Here is a 15,647-nt window from a genome sequence, read left to right on the forward strand (position 1 = left end):
ACAGGGTAACTTTCTTTTTATTTTTAATTGAATTACAATTAGTACTCAAATTTGATCTATCTACTTGTCATTGACAATTTTGTTTTCAATGCCTAACTTGAATACTTTATATTTTATTCAATATTTTATTCACATAGTTAATGAACTTGTTTTTTATATTATCATTTCATAATGAAATTCAAGAAAAGACTACAATAAATTAATAAATTTCTCAATTCATCACTTCGAGTTAGTCATCACTTTGAGTTAGGATGATTTACTAAACTATATGTATAATCAAATTGATATTTTTTTCATGTTTATTATGATTTTAATGTGCTAATGTAAAAAAAATATTTTAATATTCTTTCAAATGAAAAATACTTTTAAAATTTTTTTTGCATCATAATACTAAATAATACACAACTTCCTTTTTATTCTTAATTGAATTACAAATTTGATCTAATCACTTGTCATGGACAATTTTGTTTTGCATGCCTAACTTAAATACTTGATAATGAAGTTGTTTTTTAAATTATCATTTCAGAATGAAATTCAAGAAAAGACTACGATAAATAAATTTCTCATGAATACATCATTTAATTCATTACTTTGAGTGAGGATGATCGATTTACTAAACTATATGCATAAAAATTGGTTAAAAAAAATCCTCTCATTGAGTTACCATTAGAATTTAAAGCAAAAAAAGAAGAAGTCTCCATGCAAAATAATCTCTAGAGTCAACTTTGAGAGGGGAAAGTATAGTTTGTTTTTGCTTGATAAAAAAAAAAAATATATATTGTTAAGCTGTGCAAGTCTTGCAGGATTTTAGTTATATAGCATAAATAAAGTGTGTTTTGCGACTGCGATGTCCAAAATCCCTTTAAAAAGCTTGAAAGAAGAGTTTGATGATTACCACTGAAATGGATAAGATATGGAGAGAACGCCATGTTTGACTGTAGTCGGCTAGCTCACCACTTTTGACAGATGAGGGTGATCGGACTCACGAAACACATTCTAAATACCAAAAAAGTTTGCCCTAATTGTATGGCTTTCCTTCGAACTGTACCAGCTTGCAAGTCTGTACATGTTTTCTGCACTGGATTGCCATGAGAATCATGACTAGGAAAGGGAAGAGCTAGCATGTGTTAAGTTTGAATGAAGAGAAAAATAGTAGAGCAGCTGTGGTCGAGGATGAAGGCAGCATTTGGCTGCCATTTCACTGTTAATCATGCAAATGACTATATATGACCCTTCAATTTTCAATGAGTTAATTATAATTTGATTCCACTGTTTAATGAAATAATTATTTTTTTATTTTTTTTTGTTAAGAATACCCCCATAAAGTTCTTAATTATGTAAAACAAATCGAGCAAAAATTACCATTATAAGAAAAATAAAATAGTGCAGAAATCAAAATCACCAACTAAAGAGATACACTTGATTTTATAGAGACTAGAAAACTCAAGTCTTTATTTCAAATAGGAAAAAATTATTCATTTTATTCTATAAAAAAGTATATAGCTTAACTGATCATACCCTGGGTTTTCTCCCTAGAGGTAATTAATTTGAGTCTAAAAAATCTCGAGGTCACTGAAACTTGCATAGTAGTTAATTTTAGGACCCGTGAGATTAGTTGAGGCATATACAAAGCTAAATCGAATACTCACGTTGATTAAAAAAAAAATTACACTTGCCTACTGAATTTTAAAAAGTTACAGTTTTCATCCTAAATTTTGATGCACGTGTAATAATTTACATTTTGTATTTCATGAGTCTAAAAAATAAATGGTAAAAATTATCTAATTATTTACATGTTTGTCATTATTTTTCATTTTATAACTAAAAAGTTCTTATTACGTTAAAATAGAGAAAATACCAAGAAATGATATATTTCACCTCCACTTCAAATTTAAATCTATCTTGTCCATCCAGATCCACAATTAACACTTCACAGTATTACAATTAAGAAAAAATAATAAAATCGAATGTTAGCCCATGTCTTTATTTACAGGCATCCTGTAAAATAAGTCCTAATAGAAATGAAAACTAGAATGATATAATTAAATCCTATTTTAAAACAAAAGTTAAAAGAACTAGTCCACTCATATTTCACCAAGGTTTTCCACATTGAGATTATCATTTTGTTCTTAATAATTTAAGTCTTGTAGCATCTTTTCAAGGGGTAATATGTTATTTTTCACAAGACATGTTTGCTATTACAAGATTGAATGGAGATAGATAAATTTTTTAATCTTTTATTTGTACAGTTTAAAATACACTCAAAAGTTGAATTTCCTTCACTGTTAGGGTAGGGGATGTATTCGTTTTTTTCTCCTTCTTGGCACAGTGTAATTACTAGAGTACTCTTTTAGTCAAATAATATATAGCTAAGATTATAGCTAAGATTAAGGAGAGCTTCAGTCTTTTTGTTTGTTTTTGTTAATATCATGTCGTGGGATCAAGGCAATTAGGTATTTGCCTTAATTAAATTTAAAAAAGAGAGAAAGTTGTTGGCACACGAGAATCACTCATGTTTTTAGGTGGTGTGTATGGTACCTTCTAACAACCAGTGCCACATTCTAACGTGGTGTTTGATGCATTTTTTCCCCCTTTCATAGTGGTGAGGGGCGTGTAGCTAACCTCATGCATGGTGAAGCTTAAATGATATTTTTTTTTCTTATTTTCTTCTTTTCTCTCTCTTCAACCTTAAAAAATCTATTGCCCTTGCAAAAAATAAAAAATGTGTTTTATTTGTTAATTTTATTACATTCAGTCCTCATGATTTTAATGGTTTCAAATTTGATTTTTTTTTTTTTTACTTTCATCATCTGACATTTGATTTTTATATCAAATTTGTTATCTTATTTTATGATATTTCAGGTTTAGCCCTCTATGTTTTTATTTATAATTTTGATTCTTAGAATTTTTTATCAAAAAAAAATTTAATTTCATCCTTGAATCCATGATCTTGTTTTAAAATTTTTCATGTTTGGTCCTCATTCTCTTGATTTTTATTTTTGTTTTGGATTATTTTGTGAATTTAATTTTTCTTTTTAATTTTTCCCTTTAATTCAAAATTTGATGATATTTCAGATTTAACCCCTTAATGTTTTGATTTCTAATTTTGATTATTAGCCCTTTTATCAAAAAAAAAAAAAATTTTTTTTTTTTTTTCAATTTCATCAGGATTCTATAATCTTTATATCTTTTAATTTAGTCTTCATTCTCTTGATTTTTATTTTTATTTTGGATTCATTTGTTAATTTGATTCTTTTTTTTCAACTTTTTCCCTTCAATTAAAAATCTTAGGTTATCCTCTCAATTTTTGTTTTTTTTTTTTCAAATGAAGTCCTTATTATTTTAATTGCTATTTTTTTATATTTTTATTTTTTTTTACTTCATCATTCAATATTTAATTTATTAAGATTTGATTGCTTTGGTTTTTTTCATTGTTTTTATGCACGACCCAGGAGTCAATCTAGGACAGGTATTAGGTCACAAATTGAGTGAATTGACCAAGTTACTTCAAGTAAACCAAATATTTTTATTTTATAAATAAGGAAAAAAATATATCATTTTAAAAAAAATAATAAAATAAAGAAAAATAATCAATGGGTTTTGATTAGATTTACCTCGAGTTAACTAGGACATGGGTCAATCTGGATTTTTTACCATTAATTTTTTTTGAAACCCTGGCCGGTTTAATCCCTTATCTGGATCACGGATCAACCTATCAGGTCGAGCTGATTTTAAAATAGTGGCTTTACAGTTACAGTGCTTTCAGTTTAGTTGTTTATTAAAATTATGGATTTAAAAAGTTAACACGGTTGATATCATTTTTTAATTCATTACATCTTTTGAAGTTGTTTGTTTTGAAAATAAACTTTGTTATTTTCTTTGATTTGTTATCCTTTATCTCGAGATTTGGCTATTGGTGCGTGCTTTAGGCATATGACAACCTGCAGCAACTCTAGAAGGGAAAGTAAAAGGCTCAGAAGGGCCTTGGTAAGGTGGTAAATCCTCCAAATTAAAAGTGGGAGTAATATTCATCTCATTAGGCAAATCAAGTAAATAAGCATTATATCCAAGTTTATATAAAATAGAAAAGGGATCAACAGCCCGAGTTTCTGGAAATCTCTCAGGACGAACTAAGATGAACCATGACAAATTAACTTGCTCACATTGAATTACTTATTTCTACAATGCGTATCAAAAGAAATATTTTAATTTTCAATACTTATTGCTATCTAATTGCACCTAATCACAGCACGTAAACCATGGATTTGTTGGGCAAAAGATTCAACAAATGCAAAGTGCAGACTTTATCCCAATTACCTTGTTTCTTCCCGACAAGACATCAAAGCATGTAATTTAACTATTTTTCTAAAACTATTTTAAAATGTGAAGCATCAAATATTTTATAACATGAAATAAAATATTCATTTTAGAAAACTTATCCATCATAACTAAAATAGAATATGACATAGGGGAATTTCTTTCATATTCTTGACATAATAATGTTTATTACATTATTTTATTGATAGTTAAGATTTTTAGGTTTTAAAGAATTGAAGAAAAATCCAAGATGTAGCTTGATAAATCATGCATAACTTTTAATTTGATGGTTAGATTGAGCTGAAATGTTAATAGAACATTTTGAAGGCCTATTTCATATTGGATTAAAAATTTCATAATTATTAGAAATCAAAAAGGTCTTCAAATAAGGTTTGAAAAATTACCGTGCAAAATTGTTTTTATTTACCTTGTTGTATTTGGATTATTTTTTTTATTTAGTTTAGGACTTTTCATTTAATTAGTATTTTACTATCTAGGAATATTAATGCTAGATAAATTCTACTAGTTAAGTAAATTTTAAATAGCAATTATTTTCTATAAAGGATTTTATTTTTAATTAAAAATCATTTCCTATAAAAGATTTTAAAACTAATACAAATAAAATGTCAAGTTTATTTTAATATGAAGACTATTATTGTGATTTTATAAAACACTAAAGAATTTTCTCTAAATTTTCTCAATAGTTTAGGTATAAAACCTCAAGGTTTGAGAACTAACTTTTTTCCATGTTATAAATCATGTCAGTTGGTATTATAACAGGTTGGTTTCTTTGATGGATGGAGACGATAGCAACCCACTTCACAATGCAGGAGTGGAGACCATTCGCAACATTGTGTGGGTTCAGGAGCAGAAACTAAATAATTAAAAACAGAAATTTACTCGTTTGAAGCAAAACATAATTAATCTAGTGGAAAGAGTAATCATTAAGAAGATGACTTGAATGGAGACTTATCTCGAGGTAAATCAAACCCTAAATCTATTCTTTAATTTGATGAGATTTATCTTATAATAGAAGACTTTTGAAGAAAAAATGTATTAGTTTGTTGACAAAGTTGAAAGTATATTTTTATTTCAACAAGATTCCTTACTTGTCATACACAAATTTTCTTGTGGAGCAAGAAAATAATGATTTGAATTTTTAAATTTTAGAGATCTTGGTATGTTTTCAATTTCATCAGTAAAATTTAAGATAATCATTATTTTGAATAGAAAGTATAAAAGGGATATTTGAATTAAATTTTGAAGTTATAATAGTCTTATTAATACATGCTACTCAAAAAGGATATGAGCTACATCCATAAATAAAACAATACATATCATCGTAAATTCCATTTTTATAGTCTTTGGAATAAAAACATATTTTAGCCACAGCTATAACAGTCTCATTAATACATGGTACTCGAAAAGGAATTAAATGTTTCTCAACTTTCAAATCCAACCTCTCCCCAACAATCTTAAAAACCACATTCATTGGTGATTCCTCCATCAATCACCAGCTTTCAAGATCGATTGCCACTTAATATATGTATGGAAAATGCCAGCACGTCTTCGTTCATCATCACCCATGAGAGTAGATAAACATGCTGGTCATCTTCCTGCAGATCATCTTCATAACAATTCTCATATCCTGAGAACTTTATAGGATCCATAACTTGGTTCTCGCGCTTGTATTTGTCATTATCCTCGTATTTCTACTCTAAAACTAAGGTGCGATTTAAACAATCAGATGTGAACAGATAAAGGCTTGTTATCTTCTTTATATCACCCCAAAAACCATTGATAAGTCTCCTGAGAAAAGAAATGGATCCTCGTGCAACTCACGACTATAGCTAGGAAGATATCTCTTTCAGCTTCTGTTTCGTAACATCCCACCGACTTGTAATTTCTCTTCAGAATTATACATTCTATAGTCAAAGCCATGACTAACTTGACTATATTATATTTTATTCTTGTTTAATTTTGCAGGTCATTAATTACCTGCCTGTTCAAGCTCTAAAAGCTGTTCATTTCCCAATCAGTTCACATATACTAAAACATATTGGAAATAAAGAAAACCAAATATGCATACAAGTAGATGAGGTACTTAGCAGATATTTCACTAGTCCATCAAAAAAGCGAAACCTATTTACACTAAGACCTCCAAAGGAACAGTTCATCATCACCGATCCATCATCCAAACTACACATTTAAGTAAACTGCACATTTCGAAAGGTAGTATTAAGCTGACAGAGAACAGTACTACCAAGCATTTTTCGAAGACATGATCATGCAACCAACAGGACGCATGGAACATCTCATCTATCATTTCATGAAGCTGCTTCCATATCTGCAAGACACAGAAAAGATTGTTAGAATTTAGCCTTGACGCAAGAGAAGGAATATTGAAATCAACTTTCTTATAAATACATCATGTTCTTATATTTTTGTCCATTAGATATGAGGGTATGTAGTCTTGAATAGAGAAAGAAAGAAGTTTTCAGAACTTTGATTCTATTACACTCATGGAATTGCAATTTTAACCTCCAAGATGGTTTCCATAATTGGTTCATGCAGCGGTATCAGAATCCTCCTGTTGGTCTCATGATAATGAGCTAACCCATTACACCACAACAAGGGAATCGATAAAACCATGGAACTTTGAAGTGCTTCCCAGCATAACTGGTAGTCTGGAAGCGGTAGCACATAAAGAACTTGAGAAAGGATGTTGTAGTTAAGACATTGAGAAGAATAGTCATTGAAGCAGATGCATATATCATGATGGAACACTATACAACCACATGAGAAATGAATCTAATGTTAGCATGAAATGCTAACTTAGAACAAGTTGATTGACAGGTTTTACAGGAGTTTAAATGAGTTCGGACGCTACATTTTTCTGACAGCCACTTTGATGTTTGTGAATAAGCTTGTATGTATTTAAACCCAGCAGGAAGTTACAGGCTAGGTGATAATATCACCACCACCAGGTAATTGTTAAGAAACATATGAATTCAAAATCTTAAGCTATTAGGTAAGGCCCCGAAATATAATTTATATTATTTTCTAACATTAAACTATAAGGAAAAGTAGTTCCCAACCAAATAAGCCCATAGAATCTCTCTTGATATTTACCAACAGTCTCTTTCGGCCACCACAACTATCTTCCTCTGCAATCATTTGTCTCTCTTGTTCGCTATTCATTTATGTGGTCCGTTAGAGATGGTGGTAAAAAGAAACAAGCTAAAGAAACTAACAGGGACAAAAAAAGAAGAAGAAGCCAACAATCATAAAGATGACTATAAACACATGTTTTGATAATTCTAGCACACAACAATATTAGGTTCTAAGGCAGAATTATTTATTAAATGACAATTATTCCACATAGACAAACTCTCTATGCGGTCTAGAGAATAATAAATGCTCTAAAACAAACACAAATCTCTCTTTTAAACTTAATATATGATAAACACACCCATGAAAGGAAATATTAGATGAGCAAACTCTCTTGGATGGCAACTTTTTCCTAGGCATGCTAACTACATTGACCATTCCCAATAGTGTCCTCACTTAGAAAAGAAAAATGCTATTGGTGATAGTACTTGGTTTAGATCCTTCCAGTACAAGCTGAAATCAACAACACCTATAGAATATGCACATTCAGGTCTTGGTATGCCAAAGGTACCTTTTGGCTTTAGCTACATTGTCACTCAGATTTGAAATTACCATCAATGCTTCACCACCACTTAATAGAAAACCACCGAGTTGCATAAACAACCTGAACCCACCCAGCCCCCCACCCCCAAGCACCCCTCCTAAGCTAAACATGAAAGATGTACCCCTGTCATGTGTATCACAACCAAAATTCAATTTCAATGAGAAGCACTATATCAAGCCTTAAATGCTACTAACTTTTCCATCTATGTTAAAAATGAAAGACAGAACGTCTTAATCCATGGAATTAGCAAATGTTTTTCATTTTCATCCAATGCCTAGTCAAGTTTCTTATGTCTTCCAAGTGATTATTATTGACACAAGCTAATATGACGAGATATAAGTTCAAAGACCAATATTCTTCTAGCTAACAGCCCTCGATCAACCCAAAAATTGAATGCATTGATAGGGATATATGCCACAAGTACAAAGTTTTCATTTTGAGAATGGAGTTGGAATTTGTTAGTGTTGCAAATTGAAGAAGAAAAAATCACATATACAACAGTTCTCAAACACTAGCAGTATTTATCACCGTACAAGAGAAAATGCAAGTTGATTAAAACTAAAAGGCAGACTGGTGACGTTGAATTCCAAGAATTTTATGAAGTAAATTTAAAGGTCAAAGAATTTGATGGTATTTGAACAAGAACCCTAAAGTTGCATCATTGAACTAAGCAACTAAGACTTGAAACATGGAATGTTCCCTAAGTTGACACTTTATGAATTTATTTGGTGAATAGACTAAAGGCCTGGAATTGCACAAGGGAAAAGGCATTTGAAATTAGGATAACTCTCTGGCAATGAAAGAGGCAGAGCAAAAGAAAAGGGAACATATGAAATATGCCTTTAACACAACACCACTCATTAAAATAACAAATAGGCTCCTACTGAGTTGCATGAAAAATAAAACATGCCGAACCTTACCTCAATGGAAATGACAAAGATGCAGAAGCAATTGGATTTACTCGAAACACACTAAATTAAAAAAGACACAGAATCTAAGGTTGTCTTCTTCTTTCTTAGTTCTCATCAAAATAAAACAGCCAAATTGGCAGAAACAGAAGTTCACAGCATTGACAAGTAGACCATTGTACGTGGTGCAAGTAGTGTGATGTTGTAAGCAAACATCAAAATTCTATGAAAGAGTTACTAAACTGGTCGTAGTTTGATATTATTCCTTAAAAATCTGTTGAAACAATAAATGCAGAAGCATAATGCTCATCAAGTTGATTCTTGCTTGAAGTTTGAAAAGAAATCTCCCCAGTTCATTGTTAAATATAAAAAATCCTCTAAAAACACGTTACATGTATTTTCTTTCAGTGCACGATCCTGTATATAAATCGTCACCATCGATGTTGCTGAATCAAGCTGTTCTGGAATGGTAATAAGGTATGGGTTGACACAAAGGAAAAGTATTAATATCAAAGAAAGACCCCAAAAAAAATAATAGTAACAACAAAAAAGTCTTTCACACCAATATCATTTATCACTGATCAGAAATCATCCCTAGCGTGGTCCTAAACACCCAAATCAAAATCATTACCATTAAGAGGAAAAAAAAAACTGACCTAATAGGTTATTCAGTGGCCACATTTAAAGGAAATTTCACTATTCAATGCACTCTCATAGTTATCTGCACTATCAATCTTGCATGAGATTGCCTTTATAATCATAAACATGACAATTTGGAGCTAAAATGGAACAAGCTTTGACTAAATAATCACATACAATGATCTAAACCTAAACGGAAAGAAACTAAACTGAAGAAACTAATGGCATAAACTCAAGATATATTTCTTCTACTAACAATCATAACGATGATCATATTGATAAACCATGTAATTACCAACTCAAAGCACCATTCTGCTTAAAACACTAGAACTAACCAATGATCGCACCTAATGAAAAGACCATTAGCTTTATTGCCTGTTTGGCATTGCGGTCAAACCTGCTTTTCGAAAAATTTCAAAAAAATTTTTTTTGGCTAAAATTAAGTGCGGTTTGTACTTTTTGGATTGTTTTGATATGCTGATATCAAAAATAATTTTAAAAAAATAAAAAAATATTATTGACATGCTTTTCAACACAAAAAGCTATTTGAAAAACAATCAGTAACACACTCTCAAACACCCTGACATTAATCAATCCAAGAGAATCATAAGCCAATTCAGCATAACAAAACAACAAACAAACTCAAACCTGATTGTTTACCATCCATGTCATGCTCTTCCTGCTCCTCCTCCATCACCGTACACAACGTCGCCCCACCGTCCCTCTCTGACTCCTCACCAGCGCCACCATCTTTCTCATCAGGAAACCTCACAACAATAACAGGGCAAACGCAATGATGAACACAATAATCACTAACACTCCCTAACCTCCCTTTACTACTCTTCCTTGAAGCACCAAACCCTCTACTCCCCATTACCACAGCACTCAACCCCAACCTCTCAACCTCCAAACAAAGCCTTTCTTTCATATCATGATCCTTCACAATATGAATTTTAAAGGGTATGTTTGCATCAACAAGAGGCTGTGCTATATCATTAGCTTTGGTGCTTGTAAACAGATTAAAATCCTCTTCAATCTTTTGCTGATTCTCTTCATTTTGATCATCTAGATTGTAATTCTCTTTAATTGGCAACGAACCCCAATCAGCACCATAAAGAACATTTGTGGGGCTAACATGGACTAAGATCACTGCATCGCCAGAACGTAAGTAGTTTTGAACAGCCCATTTGACAGCAAAAGCACTTTCATCACTGAGATCAACAGCAATTCCTATTCTTCTTTGAGCACCAGTTGTTTGAGTGGTGACATGTAAACGTGGGGAAGGGGGTTGGACTTGAACCACCACGGCCGATTCTGTTGGTGTGTTTTTCTTAGGTGATGGTGAAGATGCCATAGCTGCTGCTAAACAGGAAAAACAAGACACAAAAGCGAATAAACAAGTGATCTGGCTTCTGGGTTTCTGTTTTTGTGGAGTTTGAGAAGGGAATATTTGGGAGAAGAAGCAAACTGTGTTGGAAAGATTGGTACTTCGGTTGTTTTTGGAGATGGAGAGAAGAAAGAGGAAAGGAAGGTTCTTTGAGTTTGGATGTGAAGGACAAGAGAACTGTTAGGATGACAAGTGGTGAGGTGGCCGTACTTTGGTTTGGAAGAAGTAAAGAGGTTTTGATCCACAGTATACTCTTAGGATGCTTCTTGATTCGATTTGGGTAAATATATATTTTTGACCTTATAGATTTATCTATGTTTCACTAACGTCCCCATAGTTTAAATTCTCTCAATGTTATCCTTATAGTCTTTAAAATGGGTCTCAATTTTTCTCTTTATTTTTTTCTTTTTGGATTAGTATGTCCAATTTTATTAAATATTTTACAAGATGAGACTGGATCTTGAGATCTCATTCTTTTTAGTAACACATTGTAAGTTTATTATTAATTAAGAGCCCTTTGATAGTAAATAATTATAAAAAAGGTGATTTTTTTTTTCATAATTGCATTTTTTCTCTCTCTCAAATCCCCAGTAATGTTATAATATACATAGAAAAAATAAAAAATAAATTCAAAAAAATAGGCTATTTAATGGTTTAAATCCCAATAAGACGTCGTCGTTTAGAAAACCTAGACCAAATGCAGTGTTGTTCGTTCAGTTCAAGCAACGGTCGAATATATTTTGAATTCTCTGAATTGCTCCATTATATAAATCCAGTCTCTCTATCTCTCTCTAAATCTCAGCATTTTCAATTTATTCAAAAGAAAAACTCTCTCTCGCTCTCTCTCTTAAGAAACAACAATTTTGTTTTAGCCATTCAAATTCTCTGTATGAAGTTTTATTTTTCATGTGATCATAGCGAATTTCAAATTAGTTCAAAGGGAGAATATTCATGACACTCAAATTCTTTGTAAGTACCCATCTCTCCTTCTCTCGCTATAATTATACAATTTGTTCTCAAAGGTGTCTTTAACATCTTGTGATTTTATGATTTGTTTTGATCATATTATAGTGATTTGCATGTAAACTTTGTCTCGTTTCCCTGTTTGATTTCTTGATTTTATTAAGGGAGTGGAGAATTTTCAAAGTTGATGTTTTTTGGATCTTTTAGATTTTAAGGTGCGTATATTCGTTCATTTAATTCTTACTTTTAAAGAATTAGGATTATAAGAACAAGAAACCCTTTAATTGGTTACATTTTAATTTCATTTTCTATTTAATGGGGTTTAAATTTTTGAAATTTGTTTCTCATTATCTTGTAAAAATATAATTTGAATTTCTGTTTATGTTTTGTGTTGTTAACCTCTGTCCATAGCAAATGAATTCTCTAAGTATCGTGTGTTTGAGCTTTCTGCTGCCAGATTTTGTTACCTATTTGCTATCAACAAAATTGTTTCCTTGCTAATTATGTCAATTGGGAGGTGGAAACTGAAATGCTAAAAAAATTAACCGTTCCCAATTTTATTTATTTTAAGTTGGAAATGAGTACTTTCCATTGAAAATGATCTTAAAAAATGGAATTCAATGAAACATGTTTTCTTTCTTTTTCGTTGTTTGTTTCACAATTATTTGAGGTGGTTTTTGGTGTAATGAATAATAGATGTTCACTGTACACTTAAAATGGTGGTGCGGCATATATATATATAAAAACTTTTGTTTTTGCAAATTATGAACCCTGGATTTGCTCATCTTGTAGTATCTACTCTCAGTTTGCTATGTGGGAAATACAGTTTTTGGCTTTTCAGTTCATAAATTTTAGTCTAGTAGTGTCTGCTTTAGAGTAAATTGTGTAACTGTGATAATATGAAAAGGCAGTTCTGCAGGATAGTATAAATGAGTCAGCTTCACCACATTTTGATCCAGTCTCTTGGTTAAGGTGCTAATACAGTTCAAAAGTTTCACCAAGGAAAGCAGAACTAATTAAACTGCCAAATTGATGATGTTACTTGCCAAACAATAGTCTTTTATCACTATTCAGACATCGTTTCAGTTATATCAGAAACCTTTCCTTGTATGGTTCTATTACTTCAGGTAGAAAAGTGATCCTAAAAAGTTAAGTTGCAGTGTTGGCATGGGTTCTTCTACTTTCTGTAATAGTATAGAATTGTAATGTCTTTTATAGCTGTATACCAGTAGTTTCTAATTTTTTCGATAAGTTGACTCAGGATGTTTTTCCTTTTAGTGAATTATACTTAAATTACTTTTGTTATATTTTTCTTGCCAAGTGTACACATTGCCTGGGGATGTGAGGATTTTCATTGTTGGCAAAGATGAGTATGATGAACTTGCTGTAAGTTAAATCATTATCTTTTTTTATATATATACTTGTTTGTGCAAGGATGCTAGTTTCTGATCTGAGATGAGGTTAAATACTATCCAGCTTGTGAGGCTCTTGGCTACATATTTTAATTTAAGACTCGTTAACTGAATGCCAGTTTCTTCTTTGTTGACATAAAATTTTTGACATGCTCTGATGTCTGCTTAGCCTGTCATCAATCACAACCTACCATTACCTTCTAGCAGTTTTAGTTTTCTTTGGCAAATCAGTCAAATGAAATGGTTGGTTTTCCCTGTTGACGGTGGCATCTCTTTTGGTTGTGGATGTCATCTGTGATGTAAGTGGTTGATGAAATAACAATTGATAGGTTTTCTTTGTTGCCATGCTTTTGTTTCAATTAGAAGCGTAAATGCCATATTGCCATGACATCTTGCTGCCCAACATAAGTAAATTTTTTATTGTATATAAGGGGTTACGGATGTTTTTTCCTTCTTGCAACAAGCAACTGATTTGGGGATTGTTGGAAATTTGTAATATCACATTCTTGATATTTAATAACTAATCCTACTAGTGGAAGTGTCTCGAGGTCAAATCTCTAGTGAGATTTGGGTAAGAAAAGAAATTTGTATATGCTTGTTACTGAAGCACTTGTACCCGGTTATTATTCATCCTGTGTTCTTAATAACATTATTAAAACATATTGCACCAGTAATGCCAAATGAGAACTATCAAAGCTATTGATCTCCATTTTCAAACTACTCATTGGCTTTTCTTTTAATTTAGTGACTTGTTTTCTCTTTGATGCTCGCAAGAGTAATGCTTGCAGAAGCTGCAGAGCTGTCTACATATTCCTAATGATGCATCCAGTTCCTGTGCACCAAGTACCCCTTCTTCTGAAGGTTCCATGGACCGTTTAGGTGTTGTAGAAACAGAATCAGCTCAACCTATTTAAAATATACATTTGAATTGCTTCTTTCCTAGATTTGTGGTTCCTACAAGTCCTGAAATTTTCCATCTACATATTGCATGTAATTAGGTCATTAGTTTTTGAAACATGAAGGCTCCTTGCTTGTATTATTATACAGTACTGCGCCTAAACTCTAGGAAGCTTTGAAGGCCTTATGGGATTTTGCCTTTCACAGAGAAGAACTGTGTGGTTATCTTAGCAGTGGAAGGACCCATTGGTTGGCAAGGAAATGATCCATCAACACATTTTAGGTAGACCATTGGTTCCTTTATGAATTCCATGATATTTTATGCTTTTTATGCTTATGATACTTGATTTTTTTTTCCAGCACTGGTGGTTTTATGTCATTGAAGAATTTGTTGTTCTTTTGTTTTACAACCGTAGCCAATGCTCAGTTGCTTTCTCAGAGTCTTTCTAGAAGTTGTTTTTAGCTGACATGGAACCTTGGACCATTATATTACATTTTTTTTTTATTGAACTCAACTGTATTTAAGATTAGCTTATTAAGGTTGCTCTATCTCATGGAATTTGTAGTTATACTTGTAGAAATTCAACGGTTTGACTCATCCACTCCAACAATCAGTAAGTTCTTCACGGGCGTGTAAGAGAAAACTTTTCCTATAAGAATCTCTTGGTCTTCATTCAAAGTGTAAGTTAGTGGTTCAAAACTTATTCACCTTTTGTCTACATGTATATTGATAGGTCTTTGGCAATTAGATAAAATCCAGAACCTTGGAAAAGGTTCATGGGCAGAAGGTAATTGTTTTTTGGTGTTTTATTCCATACATTTTGCTTCCATCATGGAATTTATCTTATTTTAGTATCTTCACCTAATAATGCTAATACTGCTGATGAAGTTTCTGTAAAGATTCTAATTGGACCAAGGCATTGAAGACACATAGGTAGGTTGATTGTGCTATTACACAAAGTTCAAATGTTGTTGTAGGCTCTGAATATGGGTGGCAAAACTTATACCTATAAAGAAGCTAGTTGATGCTAATGACCAAGGTATGCTCTCTTGTTCCATCAAATCTTTTCAATGTTGAAACTGACAAAATTATTTTGAAATGCTAACTTCTGGAAGAATTATTTCACAATGTTTGAAGTAGTTAGTCGATGCTTGCATTTTAGTTGTGCCCTTCCATCTCAAATAGAAATTTAGGCCCTTTCTTCTTTGCTGATCTTAAATGTACAAAAAGATAGCATTTTCTGAGCTCTTATACATTCAGTGTTGTAGGCTGCTGTTAGCTTCAATATTCTTGCAGTCATAAGGTTATTAGTTATTACATTTTCTTTCTTTCTTTTTTATGGGGCCATAACCATAGTTCTGAGGAGGATTAGAATACAAGCTTTTCTACTTTAGTAGGATTAAAATCA

The 15,647-nt window shown here is 31.7% G+C and overlaps 1 protein-coding gene across 7 annotated transcripts; it reads right to left on the bottom strand.

Moving 5' to 3' along the window:
• Positions 1 to 6,383: 6,383 nt before the first annotated feature.
• On the bottom strand, positions 6,384 to 11,201 carry LOC118031667 (universal stress protein PHOS32). 7 transcript variants are annotated; one of them, XM_073412707.1, is made up of 3 exons: positions 10,240 to 11,200; positions 9,333 to 9,401; positions 6,384 to 6,664 (listed from the first exon to the last, which is right to left on the bottom strand). In XM_073412707.1, the coding sequence occupies exons 1-3, from the start codon at positions 10,931 to 10,933 to the stop codon at positions 6,645 to 6,647; spliced, it is 783 nt and encodes a 260-aa protein (XP_073268808.1). In that variant the 5' UTR covers positions 10,934 to 11,200; the 3' UTR covers positions 6,384 to 6,644. The 7 variants fall into 7 exon arrangements, with proteins under 7 accessions (XP_073268808.1, XP_073268807.1, XP_034892052.1 ...); XM_073412706.1 differs by having other exon boundaries at positions 10,228 to 11,200; XM_035036161.2 differs by lacking the exon at positions 9,333 to 9,401 and having other exon boundaries at positions 10,240 to 11,199.
• Positions 11,202 to 15,647: the final 4,446 nt, after the last annotated feature.

The sequence above is a fragment of the Populus alba genome, chromosome 11 (assembly GCF_005239225.2).
Source record: "Populus alba chromosome 11, ASM523922v2, whole genome shotgun sequence".
NCBI lineage: Eukaryota > Viridiplantae > Streptophyta > Magnoliopsida > Malpighiales > Salicaceae > Populus > Populus alba.

Coding starts and splice junctions, on each gene's coding strand:
- LOC118031667 (XM_035036155.2), bottom strand. CDS start 10,933: ATGGCATCTTCACCATCACCTAAGAAAAACACACCAACAGAATCGGCC. Junction 7,005..10,227: donor CATGGATGGTAAACAATCAG/GTTTGAGTTTGT, acceptor TACCGCTTCCAG/ACTACCAGTTATGCTGGGAA.